Consider the following 26,210-nt stretch of genomic DNA (forward strand, 5'->3'; position numbering starts at 1 on the left):
CAGATTCCATCCACCACAGTGATGGCTAGAAAATCAAGGCTATGAGTTTTTTTTTACCCAAGAAACCCAATTTTCAATCCATTTCAATCAAAAAACACCTCACAAACACCCTTGAAACACCAAGAAACCACCTTATCAAATCCAAAAAACAGTCCAAACCACAAAATCAAACCAAAAAAAATATATCATCCTCGACTTATATATGGTTTTTAGGCTATATTGAGGCTTATAACAACCATCATAAGACTCCCCTCACCTATTGGAATCCGTTGACACCAATTTTAACTATTTTGATTGTCAAAAAATATGTTAATGACAAGATATATCTCTCCACACTGAAATATGTTAAGCTTTCTCTCCAAAAATTTTTTAAAAAAAACTGAAAATAATGAAAATTAAGTTTGGTATGAAATTTAAATTTAGAAAATCTAATGACTAATCGCTTATTAAGTTAAAAAGATAGAAGACTAAACTAAATTTTATGAAATCCCTCTAGTGTGTTCGTGTTTTTTATTTTGATTCTTTATTTTTCTATTTCACCTGCTCTTAAACAAAAAGATTGGCTATTAATATAGACGTAAAAGAGCTTAACTGTCCAAAACAAAAGGAAAATTAAAAACCAAAATAAATTTTTTTAAAAAAATCATCATTGTAATTTTAATAATCTGTGATAGAATGAACCAGAAATAAATGTACGGTAAAATCAGAATCCTTTTAGTTTCTTTTAATTAGTAGTTAAATCCATCTCATAATGTATATCAACATTTCAGCTGGTTCATGCACCGTCACTATCACACACAAATCATTCAGTGGAGGCAGTTACTCGGTGATGGATATTTCGTCAAATTTCCAAATTCAAGTGGAATGATATTGCTTTTGCTCGACATTGGCGCCAACTTGACCGGCAAATACCATTCAAATTCAATGGATACATCTCACATTCATATCTCAAGTGGATAGAGAGAGTAGAATGCCCCTTCGGCAAACACATACAGTACAGGAGTCGTTAACCTCGGATTCACAGGATACAGTAACAGTTTCGATCATGTGGTCGATTGGGCATGGCCCACAGAGATAGTCAAAGCCAATAATACCAAATATCAAGATAAATCAGTAATGTTTGTTTTTAATATGTTTTAAAAAAATTGAATTTTTTTTATTTTAAATTAATATATTTTTAATTTAATTTAACGTACTGATATAAAAATAATTTTTAAAAAATAAAAAATATTATTTTAATACATTTTTAAATAAAAAAACTGTAATTATATTTTTAAACAGTCACACCAGTTGCCACCGCTGTTATTGTTATCATAGTAATTTACCGGGACAGGTTAGTTTATTTATTAGTCTAATCAATTAAAAAATAATCACGATTATATTTTTAAATAATTACACCAGTTGTAACCGCTGTTATTGTTATGATAGTAATTTAACGGGACAGATTAGTTTGTTTATTAGGCTAATCAACCATCATGTCCGAGAATAGACATATTTTGTTTTACTTCAACTTCTTCTATAAATATCAAGCAGAGAACCAGTCTCCACATACCTTTCTTGAAAGAAGAGAGAAACTTAGGAAAGAAAGAGGAGAGAGAGACCACTTCACTATCTAAAAAAGATGACCGAGTTAATACCAAGTCTGCCCGACGAAATAGCCCTCGAATGCCTCTTTCGCCTTCACTACACTACTCACCGAGTCGCGTCCCAAGTTTGCAAACGCTGGCGTCCCGTTCTTCAAAGCAGAGATTTTTACTATCAGAGAAAGCAGAACGGGCTTACCCACAAAGCTGCTTGCTTAATCCAAGCTATCCCGGACCAGAACGGTTCGAGCCAACCCAAACCGATTGGACCCCCCAAATATGGAGTTTCTATATTTGACTCTGTTAATGGGTCGTGGGACCGGGTCGACCCGGTTCCGGCGTACCCAGACGGGCTTCCTTTGTTCTGCCAAGTCACAAGCTCGGAGGGCAAGCTCGTCCTCTTGGGAGGATGGGACCCGGTGAAGTACGAGCCTCTGAGTCAAGTCTTTGTTTACGAGTTCACCACCCGTCAATGGAGGCGAGGCAAGGACATGCCAGAAAATCGTTCTTTTTTCGCTGTAGGTGAGTTGAACGGCCGGATTATAATCGCTGGTGGCCATGACGAGAACAAGAACGCGTTGAAAACAGCCTGGGTGTATGATGTGATTCAGGACGAGTGGGCTGAGTTACCTCAGATGAGCCAGGAGCGAGACGAGTGCGAGGGAGTTGTGATTGGGTCCGAGTTCTGGGTCGTTAGTGGATACAGAACTGACAGTCAAGGCGGGTTTGAGGGAAGCGCCGAGTCGATTGAACTCGGAGCGAGCAAGTGGAAGCGAGTTGAGGACGCGTGGAAAGCGAGCCAGTGCCCAAGGTCCTCTCTCGGAGTGGGCAGCGATGAGAAACTGTTCAGCTGGGCCGAGTCTGATTCGGCGTTGAAAGTCGGGGCAAGTAGCGTCCATCTAGGTGAAAAGACATTTGTGTCCGGATCAGCTCATGAAGGCGGGCCACAAGGGTTCTTTCTTGTGGATGGACAAAATGGTAAATGGGAGAAGTTAAATGTAACAGGTGAATTTTGTGGATTTGTTCAATCTGGCTGCTGTGTGGAGATATAGATAGTGTCAGAAATAGCACACAAGTCAAATTGAGTGGAGAGGAAATGAGTCTTTTACACGTTTGGATCTCTGTAAAAAACAGTAAAAACAGAAGTGTGTGTCTGCAACTTTACTATTTGCATGGCGAGTTTTGATTGCTATTTTGATCTACTTGACTCAGTGTATGCTTTTTTATTTTCCTGTTTTCAAGTATTTTGATTTTTTTAATTAGTTTTTTTGGGTTATTTTAATATGTTTGTGTGTATTTTTTACTATTTTTTTCAAAGATATTATACAATTACACTGACCTATACCATTTTTTTTTAAAAAAAAAAAACCGGGGTTAAAAGGGAAAGCCCAAGCAAATACAAAGAACAACTGAACTACACAGAGCCAGTCTAAAAACAAATCTAATTGATCCAAAACTAAGGGATAGCAGGAGATGAAAGGGACAAGTTCCCTGGATTTCCTGAATAAGAATTCATTTTGTCGCTTTTTTCTTTACTTCTTCAAAACATGTTTTTATTTTTTCTATTATATTATATCACGCCAATCGAAATCAACCTTGACGTCGCACATCATCCAACTTGATTGTGCTTATCCATTTGATTGTGCTTATCCTTAATTTTTTTTCTTAGTTGGTACTCCCTGATATATTTCAAGTCCGATCAAAAAAAGATTTTAGTATAAAAAAAGTATTTAAGGATTGCTAATTGTTTTTGGTAAAAAATCTATCTGAATTTAAGGTGATATTTTTTATATAAATATCGAGATGATAATATATTGAATCAATTCGAATTAACTTATCAATCTGTATGTCAAGTTATGAATTATGATAATTTCATAAAAAATAAATTTTAAAGTTTGATTTCTAATAAATCTAATGTTGAGGGTGAAAAAACTAATTAAAAAAAGATGAACTGAATCAATCCGGATTGATTTGATAAATCTGTGACTCGGGTTATGAAATCAAGATAACCTAATAAAAAATTAGTTAAAATAAACTATAAAGTTCAATTGTCAATTATTCTAGTATTGAAAAATGAAATTAAAAAAATAATTGATTAAAAAAGGATAAAAAAACAACTCGATTCAACCCGGATTAATCTGTCAAATCCATAACTAGAATCATAAAAATGAGATATCCTTAAACCAAAACAAATCAAAAAATTTAATTATTAATTAATTTAATATTAAAAGGTGAAACTTAGATTAGAAAAAAGGAAAAAAAAATTCAATCAATCGAGTTAACTCGTCAATCTTGTAGTTCAGGTAATGAAATTGAGATAATTTCATAAAAAATAAATTAAAAAAAAAATAAAGTTAAACTTATTATATTGAATGATAAATTTGAAATAGAAAGAAAAAAGAATCTAATGAATAGTGTCATGTACAAAGCATAGTTTTTAAAACCAGCCTGATCCAAGGCCCGGGTTTTGGGTTTTGACCGGGTCACTGGGCCAGCTGAGTCAATTCCTATTTTAAAAAAATTCAAAACGGCGTTGTTTTTGCAAAAAAAACAAAAATCAACAAGTTGCAACCTGGTTTTTGACCGGGTTTTGCCGGGTCAACCGAGTTGCCGGGTCACATCGGGTAATGACTTTTTCTATTTTTACATCAACCTGGCCCGGTTCCAGTCCGGGATCGACCGGGTCCCGGACGACCTGCTGGTCGGGCCGGGCTTCAAAACTATAGTACAAGGAGTAATTTAGTCGAATGAAATCATTCTTCCTAAAATCCTGGCACTAAGATGGAAGGTAGACGAAGGAGCTGTTTTCAACAAGTCAATGGTTGGGTTCTGAAAAGACAGAAGATCCCCAAATATTCGCGAGAGCCAAGACTTTTCTAAACTAGCTGTCAAGAGCAGTGGATGAAGCACCGCCTCTAGCACCACGACGAAAACCCAGTTCCCATGCAAGTTCCAGACCTCCGCGCATTACAACGCACCGCCTATAATTCTTATTTTATATCTTCAATACCCTATCAAGTGTTGAGGATCACACGCCCATATCAACGGTTTCCTTCTCCGATCCTGTCTCTCTTTTTTTTCCCATGGCCACCGAAGGCTCTTCCAATCTTCTCCCTTTCAATACTATTGTTCAAATGATCACCCTCCACAAATTATCTTATATGGCATGGTCAGATTCTTCCCCTCATTGAAAGCCAATATCTTAGTGGTCATATTGATGGTTCCATTGTCCTACCTTCAAAATTTAACCCTGCTACTTTTCAGACACCAAATGACAAATACCTGGCGTGGAGGGCTGCCGACCAACGTCTCCTTTGTCTTCTTCTCTTCTCTCACTGAAGAATCTTTTGCTGAAATTGTTGGCCTCTCTACTACACGAGAGGTCTGGCTTGCCTTAGAGACTGCTTTCAATCATCGGTCCAAGGCCCCTGAGATTCATCTCAAAGATGAACTCCAGTTAATGAAAAGAGGTTCCAGACCCGTGACTAACTTTGCTCGTGCCTTCAAAAGCCTCTACGATCAGTTTCATGCCATTGGTCGTCCAGTTGATCGATGACACGAACAAAGTGCACTGGTTCCTCTGTGGCCTCGGTGCGATTTCTCCAGTTTCTCCTCTAACTAGATTACACTCACTCACTTGCCCATATTTGCTGATCTTGTTTCCAAAGCTGAAAGTTTTGAGATTTTTCAGAGGTCCCTTAAGCCTACAGCACCTCCTTCTGCTGCCTTCACAGCCATTCCCCGCGTGTCCAACAGCCCAAACCAGCGGAATCCTTCCCGCTTTAACCCTGGCCAATCCTCCTGCAATGGCCGCACTAACTTCTCTCCTGGTCGTCTTCCTCGCTGTCAAATCTATCGATCGTGATGAAGGTCACTACGCTGATCAGTCCCCCCAGCGCTACAACCGTGGTGACTCTGCTGCCCATCTTGCTGAAGCATTCACTGGGTCTTGTTCTCTCAATGACCCTCCGACCTCTGATTGGTTTTTAGACACTAGAGCTTAAGCTCACATGTGTCTAATGCTCCCTCTTTGGATCTACCCATGCCATATGTTGGTAAGGACTCTGTAATTGTGGGAAATGGTGCATCTTTAACTATCACACATACTGGTTGCCTTTTCCCTACTCCTAATCTTCATTTATACATCTCACCAAAGATTTACTTTCCATTAGTAAATTAACATCTGATTTTCCAGTGGTTGTTACTTTTATTAATAATCGTTTTTTTATTCAGAATCGTCAAACAAGAAGGAAGGGTGGTAGCAACCGGTAAGATGGAATGTGCTAGGGCGTGGCAACTTGGCCTTTATTTCCGTTCTAAAAAATAAACAATAACATGCTTCCTATGATTTATGGCATACTCGCATTGGACATGTAATTAATTATGTTATTTATTCTTCAAATAAAAAAATGCAATCTTTATCTTTTACCTCTTTACAAGCTTCTCCTCATTTATGCTGCTCCTACTTGTGAAAAACCATCGCTTGTCATCTCCATGTAATGAACGTAGGTCCTTCTCCATTGTTCATTACGATATTTGGGGTTCCTCCCCCGTCAAATCAAATTCTGTCTCTACGTATTATGTTCTCGTCATTGACAATTATTCTCGCTTTAGTTGGCTTTATCCCTTACAATTCAAATATGATTTTGGTTCTGTTCCAGGTCCCTCTTCGCCCACTTCGGTCTCTGGTCCACTTTCTCCCATGGCACTGTCGGGTCCTGTTGTGGCACTGTCGGGTCCTGTTGTGGCACAGACGGTCCCTCCTATTTCTATCACCTCCAATCTGATCAGTTCTCATCCCATGCTCACACGTGCTAAGGCTGGAATTTTAAGAGTCGCCACCCCGCAATCTTGGTGTCTTCAGCTCCACTGGCCTTCTTTCGACATTTCTTGCCTCTGCTAAGCTTAAGGGCTTCAAATCTACTGCTAAGAATCTTGCCTGGCTTGCCACCATGAATGAAGAAGTTCGAGATCTGTAGCATAACCGCACCTGGGTTTTGGTCCCTTGCCCTGCCAACACCAACATTGGGGGCTCCAAATGGATGTTTTGAACCAAATATTTTTCTGATGGCTCTATCGAGAGACTCAAGACTCGTCTTGTTGCCAAGGGTTACACTGAGATCCCTGGTCTTGACTATACTGATACTTTTAGCCTTATTATTAAGGCTATTATTGTTTTTGTTGTCCTTTCTCTGACCAACCAGTGGCCCCTTGACCAATCCAACATCAAAAATGCTTTTCTCAATAGCATTTTTAGTGAAAATATCTATATGGGGCAATCTCCTAGCTACATTGATCATCGTTTCCTTAATTATGTTTGCCAATTGAAGTAAGCTACATGGTTTCAAGCAGGCTCCTTGTGCCTCGTGCCTAGTTTCAGCATTGCCGTTCTTTTCTTCTTCAACTTGGGTTTACTTGTGGCCATGCTGACACATCTCTATTTGTTTTTCATAAGCACTCTGCAATTATTTATTTACTTTTTATGTTGATGGTATTATTATTACTGAGAACGACTTATCTCTTCTTAATAGTTTTACTCATAAACTCCACTATGAGTTTGCTACCAAAAACTCGGGTTCTCTCAGTTATTTTCTAGGTCTTGAAGCCTTGCAAATATCAAACAGAGATGCATGATGCATTGATCAGTATTTAGCATCGGCACCAACCACAGCTATATATAGTAACCTTGCAACTAGTTCTACACTTTACTTTGACAAGAGAGATGCTACTCCACACAACATTTTCAAGTGCTTCTGATTTTTCTTTAACCAACAAGTGCTTCCATCACATGAAACACCCACAAGAGTGAAGGTTAAATTTATACAGAGAAATGATTGGACAATTGCAGCAAGTTACTGTAAAGTATGAAAATCATTCAAAATGTGACAAAAATCTTTGCAAATTTCAAAACTAGCCCTTTACACCTAAAATAGTCTTTGCATAAGTGCCACAAAACCGTCCTTTGATTCCTAAAATACCCTAATAGATTCAAACTTGCCACAATTGATAAGATGCAAGACCATTTCCCTTGAAATTATAAATTAGTTCTGCCAAACCATAACCTTTTCACCTGGAGTAGTTATTGTAATGCGCTCATAATCATGTTTTGATTACCTTGGTAGTTCCACCGTGTTAAAATACATTAACACATCTAATAATCTTGGATGCCTGTGTTAAGATGATTAGATGTTATGGTACATATTCACAAGTTTATTGATGAATCATGCTGATGTTTAGATGATTCGTCTGCAGACTTGAGAATAGACAAATCATAAAAGCTTTGGCATACCACATCTCATATTCATAAACCATCAGCAGTAAACAGTGCAAGAACTGAATTAACACGACACATCCTCTAAACATCATACTATCTAATTGACCCACAATCAGCTCATGATGATACATCATTAATCTCCACTATTAACTCACGGTAGGCCTTCACAGCGTACAATGTTACTACTAATCACCTGGAGTCCTCTAGGCTCCGGCTCCTGCTCCTTGAACCATAAGGAGACCAACTCCTAACTGGGCTCCTGCTGTAGCTCCTTGAACCATGTGGGGACCTTGAGTAGGGGCTCCTATCTCTAGGAGAAATTGATCTGGATGGTAATCGAAGATGTATTAGAACATACTGCTTTTCCAAACCTGTCAAACTTTACAGGAAAACACAAAAGGTCCAACTTAATTAAAGTAAATTGATAAAGAGAAGTGGCAGCAGACCTTGAATAATGTCTTCTCCTGGGGGAAGGAGAATAATAGACAGGACTATGAGAGTAACTCCGTCCATAGAGCGGCGATGGAGAGCGCCTTTGGTCATAGTACCGACCACCCCTGACAACATCAATTTTATTCAAATAAACAGCTCAAATCCTAGCTTTGCAGTCATCAAAATTTACAGCACCACAAACAATCAGAACCCTTGGTTCTTTTTTTTTTTGTTTCAGTTTTAAAAAGGATTAAAATAAGCACTTTATGTGCCCCCAAATGCGGGCAACCTAAAAACAGTGGTTAGTGTTCAAACAACAGCAACCATACAAGGTATAAAAAATCCACTGACATAAAAAAAAAATCTATAAACATCATCTCTTGTAACAGAACACATGAACAAAAGTTTAGGTCCAATTTTCCATACAATGCATCAATATTCAATGAATTCAGATTAATATAAATAACCACAGTTACCTCACACGATCTCTTTGCCTCATTTCTGCAGGCTTCTTCCTATTTTCCTCGGCAAAAACAACTGTCAGTTCCTGGCCAAGAAGAATTTCACCATCCAAATGGTGCTTAGCATCTGCAGCATCAGCTGATTCTAAATATTGGACAAATCCAAAGCCACGTGGCTCCCTGCAACAAATGCATAACAATGACACAACAAAGTGAGCATAGACAAATGAACATTAACATGTGTCCTGACTGTCAAATGACAGGATCCAGAGTCCAGGAGTTACGTGGAAGATCATGATAAGCACTTGCTGACACTTGTGCCATTGAAATAAAATGATTATGTGGCTGCTAACCTTGTAGAAGCCAAATTTTAAATTGAGTTGATATTCTTCAACACTTGGAACTTCTTCAGAATGTATTCAAACCCACCTTCCCCTCAACCTTCATGTACATCAAGGTGTACAGTACTCTTATTACCTGAATGGTGTCTTCAATACAGTCTTATTACTTCATTCTAGTCTTCACTCTTACTACTTCATTCTTGTCTTCACTCTAATTACTTCATTTGTTTCTTCAACGCTTTCAATAAAAACAACCAAATTCCCATAAACCAATGGCACATAACAAGAAAAAATCCCACACTAGATAGTTTTGAGATTCATGAGGATCAGACATGCTAACCAAATTGAACACACAGATTGAAAAAATTAAACATATGTGCTCATTGGAATCACTATATGTTTCTTGCTTGAAGCTATTACAGCCCTAAGTGAAAAGAAGTTCATCTTACCCAGTATAATAGTCTCGGGGCAAGTAAATGTCCTTTAGCTGACCAAACCGTCCAAAAAGTCCACGAAGATCTTCAGGCCTGCAAAACAGGAAACAAGAAAAAGAATCAGCTCACACATTTTGTTGGCGTAAATTTTGAAGAACCTATAATAACCATAAATTGTTGAATTAGCTCCACTTTGTCTTCGTTTTTTTGGAACAACACAATATAGCTGTGGATTAAAATCGTGGCTTCAGCTACTACAGATTTGAAGGCAGTATACCTTTTATTTGCATCTTATCCAAAGTGAGATCAAGGATATAATAACATGCATATAATTGAAGACATTTACAGACAAAAAAAAAAGAAGAAGAGTAGAAGCATATATGCGGGGGAAATTCACATAAAGCAACAGATGTATACATGAGCACCAAAAACAGACATTCAAATGGCAGGGAAGAAAAGAGAAAAGCCAAACCTGCAATCATGACGGAGATTGCGGACCAAGAGACTAGTAGGAAGATCCCTACCACGACCTCCATCCCGACCCCTAGGGCTAGGATTCCTATGTCTCCTCCCATAACCCCTTGGGGGTGAGGGACTGTAATCGTAGCTTCTTCCCCTCATTTTCAACAAATATCACAGCCTGCAACAATCAAAGAGAAAAACCCATTTTAGAACCACTAAAAAACAATAAATCAAAAGACAAAAGACAAGACAAACAACAGTTTTAAATATCCAATTAAATAATTAAAAAAAAGGAAAAAAAAAGTTTCGAACTTTTCCTTTATCTCTCACAATTTCTAATCAAATTAGACTATAACAATAAAAAATGAAAGAATGTTTGAAAAATCAAGAGGGTAAAATGCAGAGAAAGAGAGAGAATTACCTGGATCGATGTCTGTATGGCTTCTCTTTCCAGAGGTTTCTGCAAGAAAGAAAACTAAAGAAAGCTTCGAGGGAAAGCGAAACAGCTATAATGGGCCCCTTCAAGACTCGAGAACCTTCTTGTCTAGTTGCCTATGTTAGCATGCATCGTAGTGCTGTGAGTCCTCAAGAGGTTTCCACAATCTAGCCGTTAATACTCTTCAGTTCAATAATTAACAATCCTGATTCTCTCTCGCTATGTGTATTCCTTTCGGCATCGTGTATGTAAGGCCTCATTCGGCCCAATACGTGGCCCATTAATTTAAATCGTACAAAAAACATCTCAGTCCATCAGTAACAATCTAAATCCATCCAACACGGCCGGGACCCAAATTTTACTACAGCTTTGTACAACCATACATTTCTTTTCATTTTTCCACGTTATTTTCAAGGCAACTTGTTATACTTATAAGTTTGTTTCCTGAAAGGAATTTTTATTTAGAAAATAGTTTTTATAAAAAGTGAATTTTAAAAAATAAATTATTTTTTTGATGTGCTGGTAGTTTCATAAAATATAAATTTAAAAATATTTTTCAGTATTTAGCTATATCATGAAATTTTTATTCAAGTTTAATAAAAAAAATAGGAACTAAATATGACAAATAAAAAATTAAAGGATGATAAAATTAAAGAAAAAAAATTTAATTTTATAAATTATTTCAAAAAAATAAATAACAATCAAAAAAATAGAGACCAAATCTAACAAATTAAAAAAATTAAAAGATGATGAGATTAAAAAATTCAATTTCATAAATCATTTCAAATAAAATAAATAGCAATAAAAAAAACTAAGGATCAAATATAATGGATATAGAACTTCATTTAAGAAAATAATAAGAGAAAAGTAAATAAGAATTCAAATAATAATAATCAAAGTTAATATAAAAATCAAATCAAATCAAATTTTAAGAAAAGAAACTAAAAGAAAAAATAAAAATAATTCAAAATAAAATATATAACAATCAAAAGATTAAGGATCAAATTTGATATAATAAAAAGATATGGTATTTTTTTAATTTTTCATAATTTTTTAGAAGTATTTTCCATCTAAAATTTGAAAAAAAACACCTTTCTAAAAAACTAAGTTAAATTTTTAGAAAATATTTTTCAGACGGATCTAATTCAAGTGAATTTTCATTTCACATCATAATAAATATTTATTTAAAAAACAATATTTCTCGTTATAAAAAATTCATCAAAATAAAAATAAAATGCATAAATAAAATCATAGGATATTGATTTTTTCATTTTCAATTCAAAAATCATTTTAGTTACTTTTTGTTGCTTTTTATTCAACCGACAATAGTACTAATATATATAAAAAAAGATTGTTTCTGAAAAAAATAAATTTTAATTGTTATCTTTCATGAATGCTTTTATTATTATATAATTAAATAAAAAAAATTCAAAAAACAAAATTATTAAATACAGTTATGCCTCTACCTCTCTCCGACCCAAGCCACATAATAAATAAATTAACCAGCCACATAATAAATAAGTTAACCAAAGATAACTCTAGCTCATTCAAGACAATGTCTTTGTTCAATATTAAAAAAAAAAAAAAAAACTTAAAATGACACCGTCTTATATTTCTTTTAAAGAATCAAACTGAATTTTAACCAAGAACCGAGTCATGTACCTGCTAATTCAACTATATCACATCAAATCAATTCCCATGATTTAATTTAAGACTCAACCTACATAAAAAAAAAAAAAAAAAAACATAAACCATGTCACTAGGTCACTAAATTGACTTGCCGAGTCAAGTTTAATAGCGTTATCAAAAAGTTCCCCACCACAATGAACAGACAACCATACCAGTGGTTACTATAACTCAAGGTTAGATGATACAATAATTACGTGAAAAATGGCGCCTGTATTTCACATTTTATTACCTGTGCAGCTGTTGCCATGAGCTCATGAATAGCGGTAGCATGGTGACGAGAAGCTTCATGCATATCGGAATTGGCTTCGAGCCCAAGGAATTCAATTAACAGTTGTCTCGTAGCCAGGTCCGTATATCAACCACAGTAATCGACAAGTGTTGCATCAGCATTCAATTTCTTACTGACTCGGCAGGTCTTGCATCGGCATTCCAGCACTTGTGCAGCAAGGCTATAGAAGCCACTAGAAACCGGGCAGTTGTGCGTTGGTTTTTAGCAGTTATTCCCTCCACCCACGACCTTCAAATTGGTGAGATGAAGGAGGTGCAATTTAATTGAGGGCATAATGAACCCGCTCAAGAAGTTGCACAACCTGACTAATTGATATGGGCAAGGTAGAAAATGGTTTTAAATTTGTTTTAATTGTATCTGGTGGTCCAAGAGGTAATGATAACACTGCCTCTTGCTGTGAACTCGTTAGCTCCAGGAACTGAGCTAGCATGTCGCCGTCAAGTATCTTGGGCACTCCAACCTGTCAATCAAGATACAAGGGTGAGGGAAACAAGGCAGAAGAAGAAGGGAGTTTAAGGAGGAAAGCACAAACAGATAGGAGTGATATGAACATTTGTGAATCAAGCTCTAAATAACCATAACCTTTCCATCTTGAAATGATCAATAACCCTGATCAAATATGATGAAGTGAGATATAGTTAATCAAACTTCAGAGAGTCAAAATATTTCCTCTCTTCGATTCTCCACGGGGGTTCGGGACCAACCACAATTTTGATCCCACAAAAAACAGTTTTGTTGGTGATTTCATTTTCTAGAGTGACCACTTGAGCTACTGGAATCATCAATTCTACTATTTCGCAAATCAAACAATTCAACTTTCATGATATAAAGTTATTGACAAAAAAAAAATGGTATAACAAGAAACTCAGCTGAGCTAATGTACTTAGATTTTTCCAAAACATATTCAAAGACTGGAATATTTCTTGAACAGATGGACAGATGAGGCACATCAACATTCACTGAGATACAGGTAACTTTGAACTTTCCAAAGACAAATAAAACAAACACATCTCTATGCTTAGTTGTAAACTCACAGGGTTTTCACGGCTTCGGAACTCATGATGATCATTTCCTAAAACAGGAGCAGTTAAGGGATGGACCACAAGTCTAGATTGGACAGCTTGTAGAAGTTCAAATTCTTCCCTACATTAACAAACAAAACAAAATGTGAGAAATTTGTTGAGAATAACATTCAAACCATGATTGTTCATGAAATATTCAAATCAGAACTATACCAACAAACATGTTCCTCCCTTAAAGGAAGAGATATTTATTGAGAATAAAATTCAAGCAATCAAACCAAGCAAAGGGCACCATGGTGCAAAATCAAAAATGTCACCACAAACTTTTGTTTAAGTTCACAATTGCAATTTTAAGACTTGTTTACAGCAACTAGTAGGTAAAGACCTAAAGAAGGATGAGATTACGTAGGGAACTGATGTTGGCATTTCAAGTCCCATCCAACTATAGTCTCAAACTTGTACCCAAAACAATATCTGAATGTGTGAGGCTAGACTTCGTACTAAAAGCACATGTTTCAGAAGGTCAAATTCAACCGCTATGCATGAGGATCCAAACAAAACACCTTTTTCAGGAGAGAGAGACCTCATATTTAACATATAATTTCTCAACCTAAAATATCCAAACAAAACACCTTTTTCAGGAGAGAAAGACCTCATATTTACTATATAATTTCTCAACCTAAAATATCCTTGTCTCAGAGTGCTAAATTGTTGAAATCCTAGTATGTTCAATCTTAGTAAATATAGTTCATTTTAACACATAGTAACAGGAGCATTTTGAGTTTTCCCTAAACCATCTCAAGACAGAGTAACAATATTCGTAGGTTGATTTATACATGTATCTTCTCATTTACTATCCTAGCATTTATGTTCAGTGAGAAATTACAGAACTAAGAAATAGACTCACAGAAGCGGTTTCCAATATGTATTATGGTTGTTGAGCATTAAACTTGCAAAGGAACACTATTGGATTTCTCATCACTCATTTAACATCTATCCTTCTTTCAGCAATTAATCTGTCATATGGTGAGGGGAAACTATAACGCAAGGTAAATCAGAATACCCCAATTCCTTAGGTGGTTCTTTCACCTTCTCTTTTTGGTTGCAGCCACAAACAATTTCTAGATTGTGGATCCTCACATGCATAGGAGACCTTCCAATTCAATTTCCTTGGGACACTACATCTGCCATTATGTTACTACTTTGTCTTCACAGCATCAGCAGTTGGAGAAAATTTCAAAAGAGGAAAGCATCTTTAAATTGAACCTCAAAGTGTCTGTTATGTGTGTAGTGCATATTTGTCCACTTAGTATAGAAAATCAATACATTTAAAAAGAGACTCCTATGCAACCTCACTCCTTCAGCAGGCACCCCCCCCCCCCCCCCAAAAAAAAAAAAAAAAAAAAAAAAAACATACCTTGATAGAGGAATAAAAACTATTATGCTTCCTAAGAGTGTGCTGGCCACGATAGTATTGTTAGATGCATCCATCTTTGTAATAACACCATCACACCCCGTTAATATATCATCAGCAGGGAGTTTATATGTAAATGATCCCTACAAGAAACATAATTTGACAAAGATTAAATGAGGAAATAGTGATAAAAATCAATCAGTTTGCTAAACAACCACCCAAACCCCAGTGGCAGTAATTAATTGTCTAAAATTATACGAAGACACTAACCACCTCAAAGCATTTCTGTAGAATTCATCCACTAAAGAAACGGTGCGAGGGAAAAAAGAATAAAGCCTACTAGAAATACAAAAATTCCTTATATCCTATTGCAGAACACAAACATCCAAAACCACCCCAAACCACCATCCCCCAGTTCATTTGATGATGGAGGCGTCACTCTCACTTCTAAGGTTCAGTTTCAGCACACTCCCTTGCTGCAATGGGTTTCTTTCTTCCACACACTTAAATCCTTACATGATTTTGACATAGCATGATACCAAATAAACAAAAGACATCAGACATTTAGCTACAATGCCTGATTATAAATATCAAGCATGTGTTGGCACTTGAGCAACATACATATCCTTTCCCTTTTCTGCTATGTGCTTGTCCAGAATTATGAAATCATCGTGCCTTGTAATTTCAATGACAATACTGAGGATAATATCCTTCAAACACTTACCAGATGAACAATCATATCCTCTAGCTTTGGAAAACTATCAGGACTTGACAAAACAATGTTCATATTACCATGTACCTTGGTATAACAGTTACAGTGACAGAAAGAACTACCTTCCTGATGCTCATTGCTATCTCACCCATATAATAAGCACAATTCAATGTCAAGTTGCACTCTGGACTTCCAGTACCTAGGACAGAGAGAGGCTTTATATTGATACATCCAATAAGAAAACAGAAAATATTGGTAGTAAAACAGCCAGTTGCTTGTAATCGCAGAGGAGTTGACATAGTACATACACTCAAATCGATCAGAACGTGACAACACAGCAATGCTTCCCTTCCGATCTGAAACCACTGCTGTATCAACATCCATAAGGACACAACCAGCAACTAATCTCTGAGACGGGTCACAATAAAGTTGCTCCAGTTTTTTGGACTCCTGGCATGATAGAAAGAGCAGTGACACAAGTTCAGAACAAGCATAGAAGCAACAGCTCATACTCCCGTTATTCCAGAGGGAAATTGCAAAAAGAAAAGGCTTCCAATAAATAAAAGGGAAATTAAAAGCAAATAAGATGAAAAACCAGGCTCTGTCTAGCCTGGAATTGCCTGAAAACGATATCACATACCACATGATAAGCATAGAAAAGGATACCATCGCGGCAATCACCAACAGCAATTCTGGTGTGATATGCAGTCAAGGACATTATCATAAAACGTGTCCTTCCAACAGCAAACTTTTTCACTCTTTTATTATCATTTGCGAAACCACATACATAAAACTGAGAAAAAAGGAAGACCAACTTTATCAGCAACAGCAACAAATAAACCATACCACACCAACCTCTTTAAAACATGGGACTTTACTACTTACAGAATTACCAGCAGAAGCCAAGAAAAAACGGTCAAGATATGGACAAATCGCAAGCACCATTCCAGGCAATGTTGTGGCAGAAACAAATCGCAACTGCCATGTTTCAGTTTCTTCAAGTTTGACTCCATCGCAGCTAGTATCATCTGGGCTACTGCAAAGACTACTGCTTGATAGCTGCTCAGCAGCATAACCAACAATTTCACGAAATGGTGATGTTCGTTGAGAAGATGACCCTGCCTTTGAGCAGAATGTCATTGAGCCACTATCTGAATTTTGCAAGTTTTCTAGGCAGAGGACTATTACTCGGCCCTTGGTACTGCAGAAAAAATGCCCAGATATGAAATGACATTGAATGGGATGACTTCCAAGTAAAATTGTTAGGTCTTTCAAAACCAATCAAATTTATTTTTGAGATCATTAAAACTTGTATTTTGATCCAAAAGAAACTTGAAGACATCACATCATTGGGTGACAAGCCTCGCGTTCTAGCAAAGTCATTAGTATTGCTTAATCCTTCAATTTTAAAATACAACAATAAAGTAAAATAATAGGCACAAGACAGATGATATGATATACCTTTCGGCTTCACCACTAGGCATAATAGCTGGGCCAGAAGACAGACTGGTTCCAATTACCAGAACCTGTTCATTTCCAATCTTCACCAGCTCCATGGATTTTCCTGTTTCTCCACGTTCAAGTTTAAATGATGACACAGTTGAACCACTCAGGGGGTCAACACAACATATATCAGATGAACATGTATCATTGTCATTGCTTAGTTCAGTCCTCATAACAAGTAACAACTTGCTTTCACTATGGTACTGGACCTTCCGTGGAGTGCCTCCAAGATGAAACTTCTGCACATTAAGCCTCGTGCTATGCACCATTTCCACCTGAAGCGTCATGAATCAAAGATCATATGCATTAGTTTGACCCTGGGAGACTAGGTTTAGGACCTGTATATCCAACTTCGAGACAAAACATTCAAGAACTACAAAAAGAAAGAGACCCTTGCTAATATAAAATTCAAGAACTAGGTTTAGGGCCTGTATACCCATCTTCGAGACAAAACATTCAAGAACTACAAAAAGAAAGAGATCCTTGCTAAAATAAAATTCAAAGGACCACTATTTCAGTTTTTTACCACTTATTGTGATAAGTCAGAAAGTGGAGCCACCTAGAAACTCTAATGACATCAAAATAATGTAATAAACAGAGAGGCTCACAAAATTTTACATTATTATGCTACCTGTAGGTACAGTTTCATCGAGTACTCTTTTTTTTTCTTAGTGAAATTGCACAAAGCACAAGACAACAGAGTCTAAAATTCCAACTTGGCTATAGGGTTAGTCCCATGAGATCTCCAACCTATGAAGACAAGCTACATATAGGAGCATTTGGTATGGGAATGCAGAATTCAAATCAAATGAAATCTACGATTCCAAGGGCTCCTGTTATTGGTTTGATAAAGAAATCACTTCTAGGAAATCTAGCATGACCTAATACTCCCACAACCAATTTCAGGAAATGCAGTCCACACCTTTTTGGTTAGGAATATGGCATTTCCAGGCATCAGGTTCCCAAAACCTTATGTCCCAGGAATGCTATTTTTTTCATGCCAAACCTTCCATTTCACAGATGATCAGCTCTTAGCCCTAATTACTATGTGGAAGAGGAATAGGAAAATCTCTACTTTTGGATCTAATTCTTCATATCATTTCTGTGCGGACACAAAAAACATTCAATAAAATAAAAATATTTATAAACTGGATGGGAACTTCATAAAAATAGTCACATTAGGGTGGTTCACCATGAGTGCTACTTTTAGCACCATATTTCTTTTGTATCCTCTGCAGATGAAATATAGTTTTTAACATGCTGAAACAAGAAACAGTAACTTAGACAGATAATGCTAAAGAATCAGAACAGCTCATATAATTACAAGCAAGAATGCTCACCAAATGAAGACTGTTGTCTGCAACAAATAAAATTCCCTTCGGGCATTCAACAGAGCATACAGGTGTTGCATGTGTTGAAGGCTGAAAGGAGATTGAAGTGTAAGAGAGGCTGTGCCTCGCAGCGTGCAATAACCATGGCCGATCACTGAGAGCAATCATATCTGAGTCAAGAGAATCACTCAAAGGAACCAGGAAAACAGGAGTAATGCCAATGCGACGGGTGGCAATCAATTGCAGATTAATAGGAAGGTCATCCATTGTGTTGTCAATTGAATCGACAGCAAGCATTTTTGGCTCTAAAGAAATTGCAGCTGTATTTGATATAGCAGTATCAGAACTTAGCATACAGGAACCAATAGAACATCCATGACTGGGAATTTCCACTGAAAACATTGAAGAGGCAGAAGGCCATTCAAATCGAAGCAACATTCCATTCCTTAAACCAGAAAGAACATAAAACCGATCAGCCAGTACAAGCCTTACATCTTGAGGGATGCAACCACTAACAGTGGTTCCCAAAGAACTTGTTAATGATATTGTTCCAGAAGCAATAATTCTTAGGCCATCACCAGGCACAAAAGACACAACTTCCACTGAAGGTTTATGCGTCCCGATAACAAAGGTATTGCCAGTGTCAACCCCAACTGGAAGGGCAGCTGCACAACTACCAACCGCATGATTCATAAAACTTGATCGTCTTCGCTCAAAATATTTTTGAGGAATGGAGATGCAGGATAACTCATTCAGCAATCTCAAATGTTGCATTTCAAATATTTCGTAATGAAATGGTGAAAGACATCTCACCCCGAGAATATATAGGAAACAAGGATTAGAAGTAGAAACAACAATCAGGTCATGTCCAACAGCCCCCAAATTGATACCCATGTTAGCTGGAAACCAAGATGAGCAAACTGGGGAAGACAAAGGAATACCTTCTGGATGGGCAGCCCTGGTAGGCAAACAAAGTCTAACTGCAGTTTGATGAATTTGGACCAGCAACCCATCACCTACCAGACCACATGCCAGAGTACAGACATCAGGCTGAAAACCAACCAAATCCGTCACATCAGTAAAACTTAATCCAACTGAGAGTACCCTAGTCTCTTCAACAAATGATAGAACAAGAAAAGAATGATGCAAATCAGCTACTTTCATTCCAACAGTCCAGGTCCCAGTAATGCCTTGATATATAGGGGCAGTCTTCAGTAGCTTTTCAACAATGATACCACTTCTAATAATCCTTAATGACCCCTCAGGTGCGACCCCACAGCAGGCAAACATTTGATCACGCTCCTCATCATGATAATCCACGATGGACATATCCAAGATGGGTGCAACATTTTGAATAGGACTTATATATTGTAGGCTTTCATTTTCCATTTTCAGGACAATCCCATCTCCCATCTCCACAAGAGCTGCCAGGAATCCATCATCAACCCACAAAAGTGTCTTACATGATAGGTCTTTGTAAAGACAATCTGAAAGATTAACTTTAAGATCTTCCCCGTCATAAGAAATCTCAATCATGAAAAATTCTCCTGTGTCCGCACAAAAAACCATCCTAGGGTTTTTATCATTATCTGGCTCCCAGCTCCAAGAGCATGCATGTTTCAAAGTTGATTTTACATTGCTCCCTTCACCATCAATACACATGGGATCATAATCTTGAAGCTCCAGTAAAGCACGTGCAGCAACATTGAATGAACCATCTTCATCAAAATCAGTAACTCTACTGTCTTCAACAAAATTCTGCTCCTCCACTGCATTGGGAAAATAATTCAAGCTTGTTCTACAGACACAACGTGGGTGGAGAGCATCTCTAAGATCCATTAGGAGAACATCACCAACCCTGAACATAAGGGCAAATCCATTGGAATGAGGAACTTCAACGATGTCATGCGCTAGCGGTCCAGATTCAACAAACTGCGAAATATAGCTTATAGCATGGTCTCTAATGTCCCATCTCAATAACAGCAGTTCATTTAGGAGCGCTCCCCTCCTGCACAACAAAAACAATATCAGTTTCTCTTAAATTAACGTTGGCAAAATGCCTAAACATAGATAAAGAGGAAAAAGTTTCATCCTAAAGTTGCTGCATAACAGAAAACATCTTTCAGGTTTCCCAAAAATGTAGCACAAGCATACTAAATCGTCATACCTATTTAGAATAATGGCTAGTACAGGATTATGCTCCTTACTTGGATGGCTAGAATCCCTCGAAATGAAGCACATACTCCATATGGTACCAGATGTGAGTGGTCTCTGGATACTTCTGGCAACATTTGCATTCCCTTCATTTTCAGGAGGATAAAGAATTCTCTAAAAGTGTGGCAAATTGAAGCATTTCAATAATTGTGCTTACATTCATATTATCACAAAATAAACTATATAGGATAACTCCATCTTCTGATCTTCTAACATAATAGAAGTAGAGTAAATATATAGGTATCAACCTCATCAATGATCTCACTGCCACCAGATGCTGAAAGGGAAAACAAAGCCAATTGGTCTTCATATGCGCTAGTAGCGACAAAACAGCCACTGAGAAATGAAAAGCCCAACAGTTAGGAACTCAATGGGAATTCAAGTGTTCTTCTTTCAATCATTTCTTTCAATACAAACTGAATTATGCCCTTACACATGTGAACTTAACTAGAAAAGGTTAAGAAGGAAAATTGAACACAAATAATGTTAGTGCCAGTAGGAAATCAGTTGATGGGTTTTCAAAAAAGTATCATGATTGAGCCATGTCTACATGTTCTCTCAGACAAGCAAGACTTTTCAGAACTAATTGCTGGCTTGTGAACCATAAAGTCATCTTGAACCTAACCTAAACTCCTATTAATGAAGAGAAAACAATACTCTCAAGTCACATCACCTATGTAAAGTACCAAATACGCTCTTAATCATACAGTAAACAAGGCAACTACATCTAAATAATTCACATAAATGATAATCAAGAGATATTTGTTTTGATTTCAAAAGGGAGCCTTGCTAAGAGCCTGATTAGCCAGGAACTCTGATAGCAAGCTAACTGTTTTGTTGGCCTTTCATCCAGGGTAGGGGATCGTCAAAAAAACATCTATCACCAAGCTGCACAATCAGCACCCTCTTCAATTGTCAGACAGCTAGCAGTTTTTATAAGAGCACCAGGCAAAGTACAAATTTGTAACTGAGGATGTAAGAACACATGTTTGGAATAAAATGTATAAAAGATTACAAGAGAACAAACTGTATGGGAGAAAAGCTAAAAATCTTAGGGCAAGAAGGATGAAAGCTAAAGGTGGAAAGACCTTCTCTTGTAGCACAGAGAAGAAGAATCTTGCATCATTATGCAATGGTTAACTCAATAAGTTGGTGCTGCAATCATCTAAACCTTCCCTGTCACCCACCTTTAATATCGCTAACATAAGATCTCGTCTATATTTAATAAAGATTGTTTGTGTCCTTTAGTATGATGCTATTTAGCAGATGAATCTCATACAAAGTTAAATAGCATAAAGTTCAATGTTGCTCTTTCCACATCCCTAGCAATTTGACCAAGCCAAAGGCAATGTAGGTAGCTGACGAGTTAAACAATTGAAACTCAATTACATACCCTCCCCTGGTTGAGAGGCAAGAAAGATTATCCGAGTTAAGAGGCAAAGTTCATAACTTAGAGAACAGCTACACAAAAGAAATATTCTATTGATAAAAGCTGCTTGCCTGGAATCTATGGCTAGCATTCTTCCAAGTTGATGTCTTGAGTTTCCAGGATTCGAAAGTTGAATGTGTGTCAACGGAAAAAACCTATTCACAAGAAAACAGCAACATCATGTTACTTCAGTAACATTCCCATTTGTATGAGTGAACTTAGAAAAAGGAAAAGGAAAAAAACCTGTGCATTTCATTGCAAAATGTGAGAAATGTAAGCTTCCCAGAATCAGATATAACAACCAAATGGTCTTTTCCTTGCACCTAAAAAAAAGGACCATTCCTTATCAAATAAACATCTCTTCAAGTAACACAACATATAAAGAGACGTCCTATAAAGAGTTCAGAATTCATAGACTAGCAGACCCGTGGAGTCTGCGCATGGAACTTGTCATTCCAAGGTACAACAGCCATATCTTTAATCGTGCCAAATAAAGGTTGTTCACATATTGCCTGTACAATTCCATCTTCCCCTATTATCGCCAACTCTATTGACGTCTCCTGCAACAAAAAATATCCATAACAACAAAATAAACAATCCGAATCAGGGGCAGCGTTAATTTAACTTTCTTCATGATTGAGCAGTAATAGGAGTAGTAATTTAGTTCGTTTTCTTAGCAATGATAAGCTAAGAAGACTATTCAAAATTCAAGTAACCTGAGAGAAAAGGGAATAAATTAGTGCCTAATTAGCAGTTAATAGTACGGAGTAACGCAGTTAATTAAGTAAAAAGGAGAGAAGTATGTATCTGACCTTGCCAAAAACGATGTCGTAAGAGAACGAAGAACGGAAGTGACCGTAAATAGCGTGTAAAACAGCGCTGCCTCTCAGAACGGACTTAGCTAAGTAGTGAACGCCGTTAGATGGCGCAGAGGATGAAGAAGAAGATGGTGATGATGATGATCTGACCTTTGCATTAGAGCACTCTTCCTCTGATACTGCCATTTATTTTTGTGGTCTCCTTTTTTCGGTTTACTTGAAAGCTAGGGTTTGATTCGCCAGAAAGTGGAATTGAGCATCCCCTGATCCTCCTGGTTTCTAGAGAGATGTAGTAATGGTGGTGGTTGGATTTGGAGCGTTGTGTTTCAGGAGGACCATCACAGTTAACAGGTGTACAAAATACAACGAAGAGAGGGATAGACCAGATACGGGGGTTTTCTTTCACTTGGTTTTTTTTTAAGAGTTAATTGCAATTTAGTCCCTGAAACTAGCTGCTAATAATAATTACACCTTAAGAGTTTCATAATATTATGTATTTAATCCGTTTATAACTTTTCCCATCTATCAATAGTCTTTTCTAATTTATTTATTTTTATTTTTAAAAAATATAAAATTGTTTTCTGGCATCTAGGAGTGCGGCCCAAAGAGAATTTTGCAAAAATTCAAAAACTTATTCGTTTGAAATTAATTCTTTTATATTTTCATATTATATTAATATACTAATATAAAAATAAATTTTAAAAAATAAAAAATATATTATTTTTATATATTTCTAAGCGAAAAGTATTTTAAAAAATCATTGTTACCGCACTCATAAACATTCTATGTTTGTCTCGTCCCAGTATCTTTTACAAGGCACAAATAGAAATGAATTTTTTTAAACTAACACGGTTTCAAAAAAGTTAATAGGAAATGATACAGTTTTGAAAAGTTTTGGAAAAATAATATAGTTTGTAAAGAACTGTTGTTGGGAATCACAATTGTTGAAGAACCATTATTTAGAATAATGTGTCATAATCTAATTTTTGAATTTTTTAAAAAATAAAAAAATAAAAAAATAAAAAAATAAAAAATATATTTGAGAATGAGGTTAAGACAACACAAATTAAAAGTTTGAGGATGAAATTGTTAAATCTAAGAGTCAATTTGGTCATAAATTAAAAGAATTGATAAGTTTGGGGACTTAATTAAACTTTGATTTAATTAATTAATGAAATCAGGAGCTTAATTAAAAAAAATACCAAAGTTTGGGGCTGATTCGAGGCACAATTGCAAGAAATTAAAGTCTAAGGACCAAAGTGAAATGGTGGGGTTACTTTAGGGAGTTTAATTAATGTTTTCAAGGGTAATTTTAAAAAAATTAAAAGTTAAAGAGTTAATTAAATACCAAATTGAATAATCTAGAAACCAAAGACTGCTTTGTAAATGACGTTATAATTCAGTGGTCGAATTGCAATTGATCCAGAGGCAAAATTAAAAATTGATTTTCATTAATTAGGGACTCAATTGTTAAATTTCAGAAGTTCAGGGGCCAAGTTGAAAATAGTCATTTCTATATACAAACGGCGCCGTTTTGAACCACTGTTCATCGCCTTCTTCATCTCCAGACCAGGGACCGATTCAACAAGAAACCAAAACCGTTTTGGGCCACGTCTCACATGAACGTCTCTTCAACTGCCCATTATCTTCTAAAGGCCACGTTGAACAATCCTGCAATAGCAGGACTGTTATTCCCCTGTTTCTTCTCAAAGAAACAGAGGCGTTCGTGCCTCATGATTGTGGGGCACGAACACATGAACAGAGGCCATCATATGGCTTTATAAAAAAGCCATAGAAGGCCACAAACGAGAGGAGAAATGAGGAAAAAACCCAGAGGGGGAGAGACAGAGGAGAGAGGAGCAAAAAAAAATAGAGAAAGGCCACGAACCAGGGGGAACTGAGAGCAAACTGAGAGAACCGGAGGATGAACAACACAGGAGAACACGAACGAAGAAGAACATAAACACAGACACAGAGAGACAAATACAGAAAGAGAACAGGCGACCCAAGAAAGTGAAAGACGAGAAGAAGCAGATGAGAGAGTTTCTTTTCGGCCAGCAACCTCACGCCTTCATCATCGTCCTCGACTTGCAGCAACCAGGTAAGTTCTTCATTCCCCCCTCGTTTACAATTATAATTGCATAGATACTGTTCATATGCAATTTTAATTCACTCTTTCTGCTTCAACGATTATAATTCACGCATGCCTACTACCCAGCCATGGCTTCGGCTAGTGACTAGGTCGGGCCTGCTAGTGATCAGGCCGGGCTGGCTAGGTCCAACCCAATCTGTACAGGCTAAGTTAGATTCAGCCCTAAAAAAATAAAAAATATATTTTTATTTAAATTTTATAAATTTATTCATTTACGCCAGAATCGGGAATATCATACTGTTTGGGTTACGTTATATTTATCAACGTCAGAGTTGGGAAATATTCATAAGTGAATATTCACTTATGTCAGAGTCAAGAATATTACAAGCATACCATCAGCAGTATAATACAACAAATCCTTAATAATTTATGACAAAATCAGCAATGCAGTCTGTCTCATGTATGACGCTTAAGGGGTAATAATATTTTCTATTTTGCATAACTAGTCTCGTACTCTAGAATTTCTGTTAACCGGTTAAGGTTCTTAGTGATCATAATACTAGGTGGCGACTTCTTAAACAAGACATTTCCTCGTTGAAGAACAAGATGCTAAAAACATGTTCTTTTCACTGAAATATTTTTAAGATCGCCACGATGTCGGGTGCAATATAACGATTTAAATAAAAATTGTGATTCAGAATCATAGTTTTAATATGTTGGAAACAATATAGACAAGGTTATCTTGAATAAGAGTTACAACCGTTGATGTTGGTAAATTGCACCATAAGTTCAAAGTTTCTTATTGTAAAGCATGGGTTGCAAAACAAAAGATATTTGAGGAATTTTTCAGAACACATGAGGACTCATTTGAAATGTTACCAAAATTGTTTGTGAATTTACAAAAATCAAATTCTGGAACAGTTGTTGAGTGGAAACATAATGGACAGCTTGATAGTGAAACAATTGTGTCTTGGTAGTGTTTTATAGGCATTTGGTCCAGCAATTGAAGGGTTCAAGTCTTGTAGACCAATTATCAGTGTGAATGGCACCCATCTATATAAAAGGTTCAGTAAAAAGTTGTTGATTGCAGTTGCTTTTGATACAGACAATGAGATTTTTTTATTGGCTTATGCACCAATTGAAGAAGAAAATAATGTCAACTGGAGATGGTTTTCACTACTTATTCAACATCACATTACAGGTGACCTTAGTGGTATATGCATAATATTGGATATGCATGTTAGTATTAAACATGAAATGACAACAAACTGGCT

General features: G+C 36.6%; 3 protein-coding genes and 1 long non-coding RNA gene across 6 annotated transcripts; 2 read left to right on the forward strand and 2 right to left on the reverse strand.

Annotated features, from left to right (window-relative positions):
* The first annotated feature begins 1,540 nt into the window (after positions 1 to 1,540).
* On the forward strand, positions 1,541 to 2,845 carry LOC7455621 (F-box/kelch-repeat protein At1g15670). Its single transcript, XM_002309246.3, has one exon. The coding sequence runs from the start codon at positions 1,622 to 1,624 to the stop codon at positions 2,633 to 2,635; it is 1,014 nt and encodes a 337-aa protein (XP_002309282.1). The 5' UTR covers positions 1,541 to 1,621; the 3' UTR covers positions 2,636 to 2,845.
* Positions 2,846 to 4,250: 1,405 nt separating this feature from the next.
* On the forward strand, positions 4,251 to 7,153 carry LOC112328043 (uncharacterized). 2 transcript variants are annotated; one of them, XR_008059506.1, is made up of 3 exons: positions 4,271 to 5,638; positions 5,817 to 5,851; positions 6,245 to 7,153. It is a non-coding gene; the product is annotated as an uncharacterized LOC112328043 (long non-coding RNA). The 2 variants fall into 2 exon arrangements; XR_002982672.2 differs by having other exon boundaries at positions 4,251 to 5,638; positions 5,817 to 7,153.
* A 691-nt stretch (positions 7,154 to 7,844) lies between these two features.
* On the reverse strand, positions 7,845 to 10,575 carry LOC18100597 (serine/arginine-rich SC35-like splicing factor SCL33). The gene is made up of 6 exons (XM_006381859.3): positions 10,409 to 10,575; positions 9,998 to 10,165; positions 9,541 to 9,618; positions 8,766 to 8,930; positions 8,304 to 8,414; positions 7,845 to 8,182 (listed from the first exon to the last, which is right to left on the reverse strand). Exons 2-6 carry the CDS (start codon positions 10,144 to 10,146, stop codon positions 8,047 to 8,049), a joined length of 639 nt encoding a protein of 212 aa, XP_006381921.3. The 5' UTR covers positions 10,147 to 10,165; positions 10,409 to 10,575; the 3' UTR covers positions 7,845 to 8,046.
* Positions 10,576 to 12,009: 1,434 nt separating this feature from the next.
* Positions 12,010 to 23,236, reverse strand: LOC7455620 (uncharacterized). Of its 2 annotated transcripts, XM_002308308.4 has the most exons (15): positions 22,839 to 23,233; positions 22,452 to 22,586; positions 22,270 to 22,349; positions 22,098 to 22,181; positions 20,846 to 20,933; positions 20,551 to 20,711; positions 18,393 to 20,391; positions 17,011 to 17,327; positions 16,435 to 16,750; positions 16,190 to 16,342; positions 15,858 to 15,999; positions 15,672 to 15,748; positions 14,841 to 14,980; positions 13,436 to 13,544; positions 12,010 to 12,861 (listed from the first exon to the last, which is right to left on the reverse strand). In XM_002308308.4, exons 1-15 carry the CDS (start codon positions 23,028 to 23,030, stop codon positions 12,661 to 12,663), a joined length of 4,194 nt encoding a protein of 1,397 aa, XP_002308344.3. In that variant the 5' UTR covers positions 23,031 to 23,233; the 3' UTR covers positions 12,010 to 12,660. The 2 variants fall into 2 exon arrangements, 1 of the variants encoding a protein (XP_002308344.3); XR_002982381.2 differs by lacking the exon at positions 12,010 to 12,861 and having other exon boundaries at positions 15,637 to 15,748; positions 22,839 to 23,236.
* Between the last annotated feature and the right edge of the window lie 2,974 nt (positions 23,237 to 26,210).

The sequence above is a fragment of the Populus trichocarpa genome, chromosome 6 (assembly GCF_000002775.5).
Source record: "Populus trichocarpa isolate Nisqually-1 chromosome 6, P.trichocarpa_v4.1, whole genome shotgun sequence".
Classification (NCBI taxonomy): domain Eukaryota; kingdom Viridiplantae; phylum Streptophyta; class Magnoliopsida; order Malpighiales; family Salicaceae; genus Populus; species Populus trichocarpa.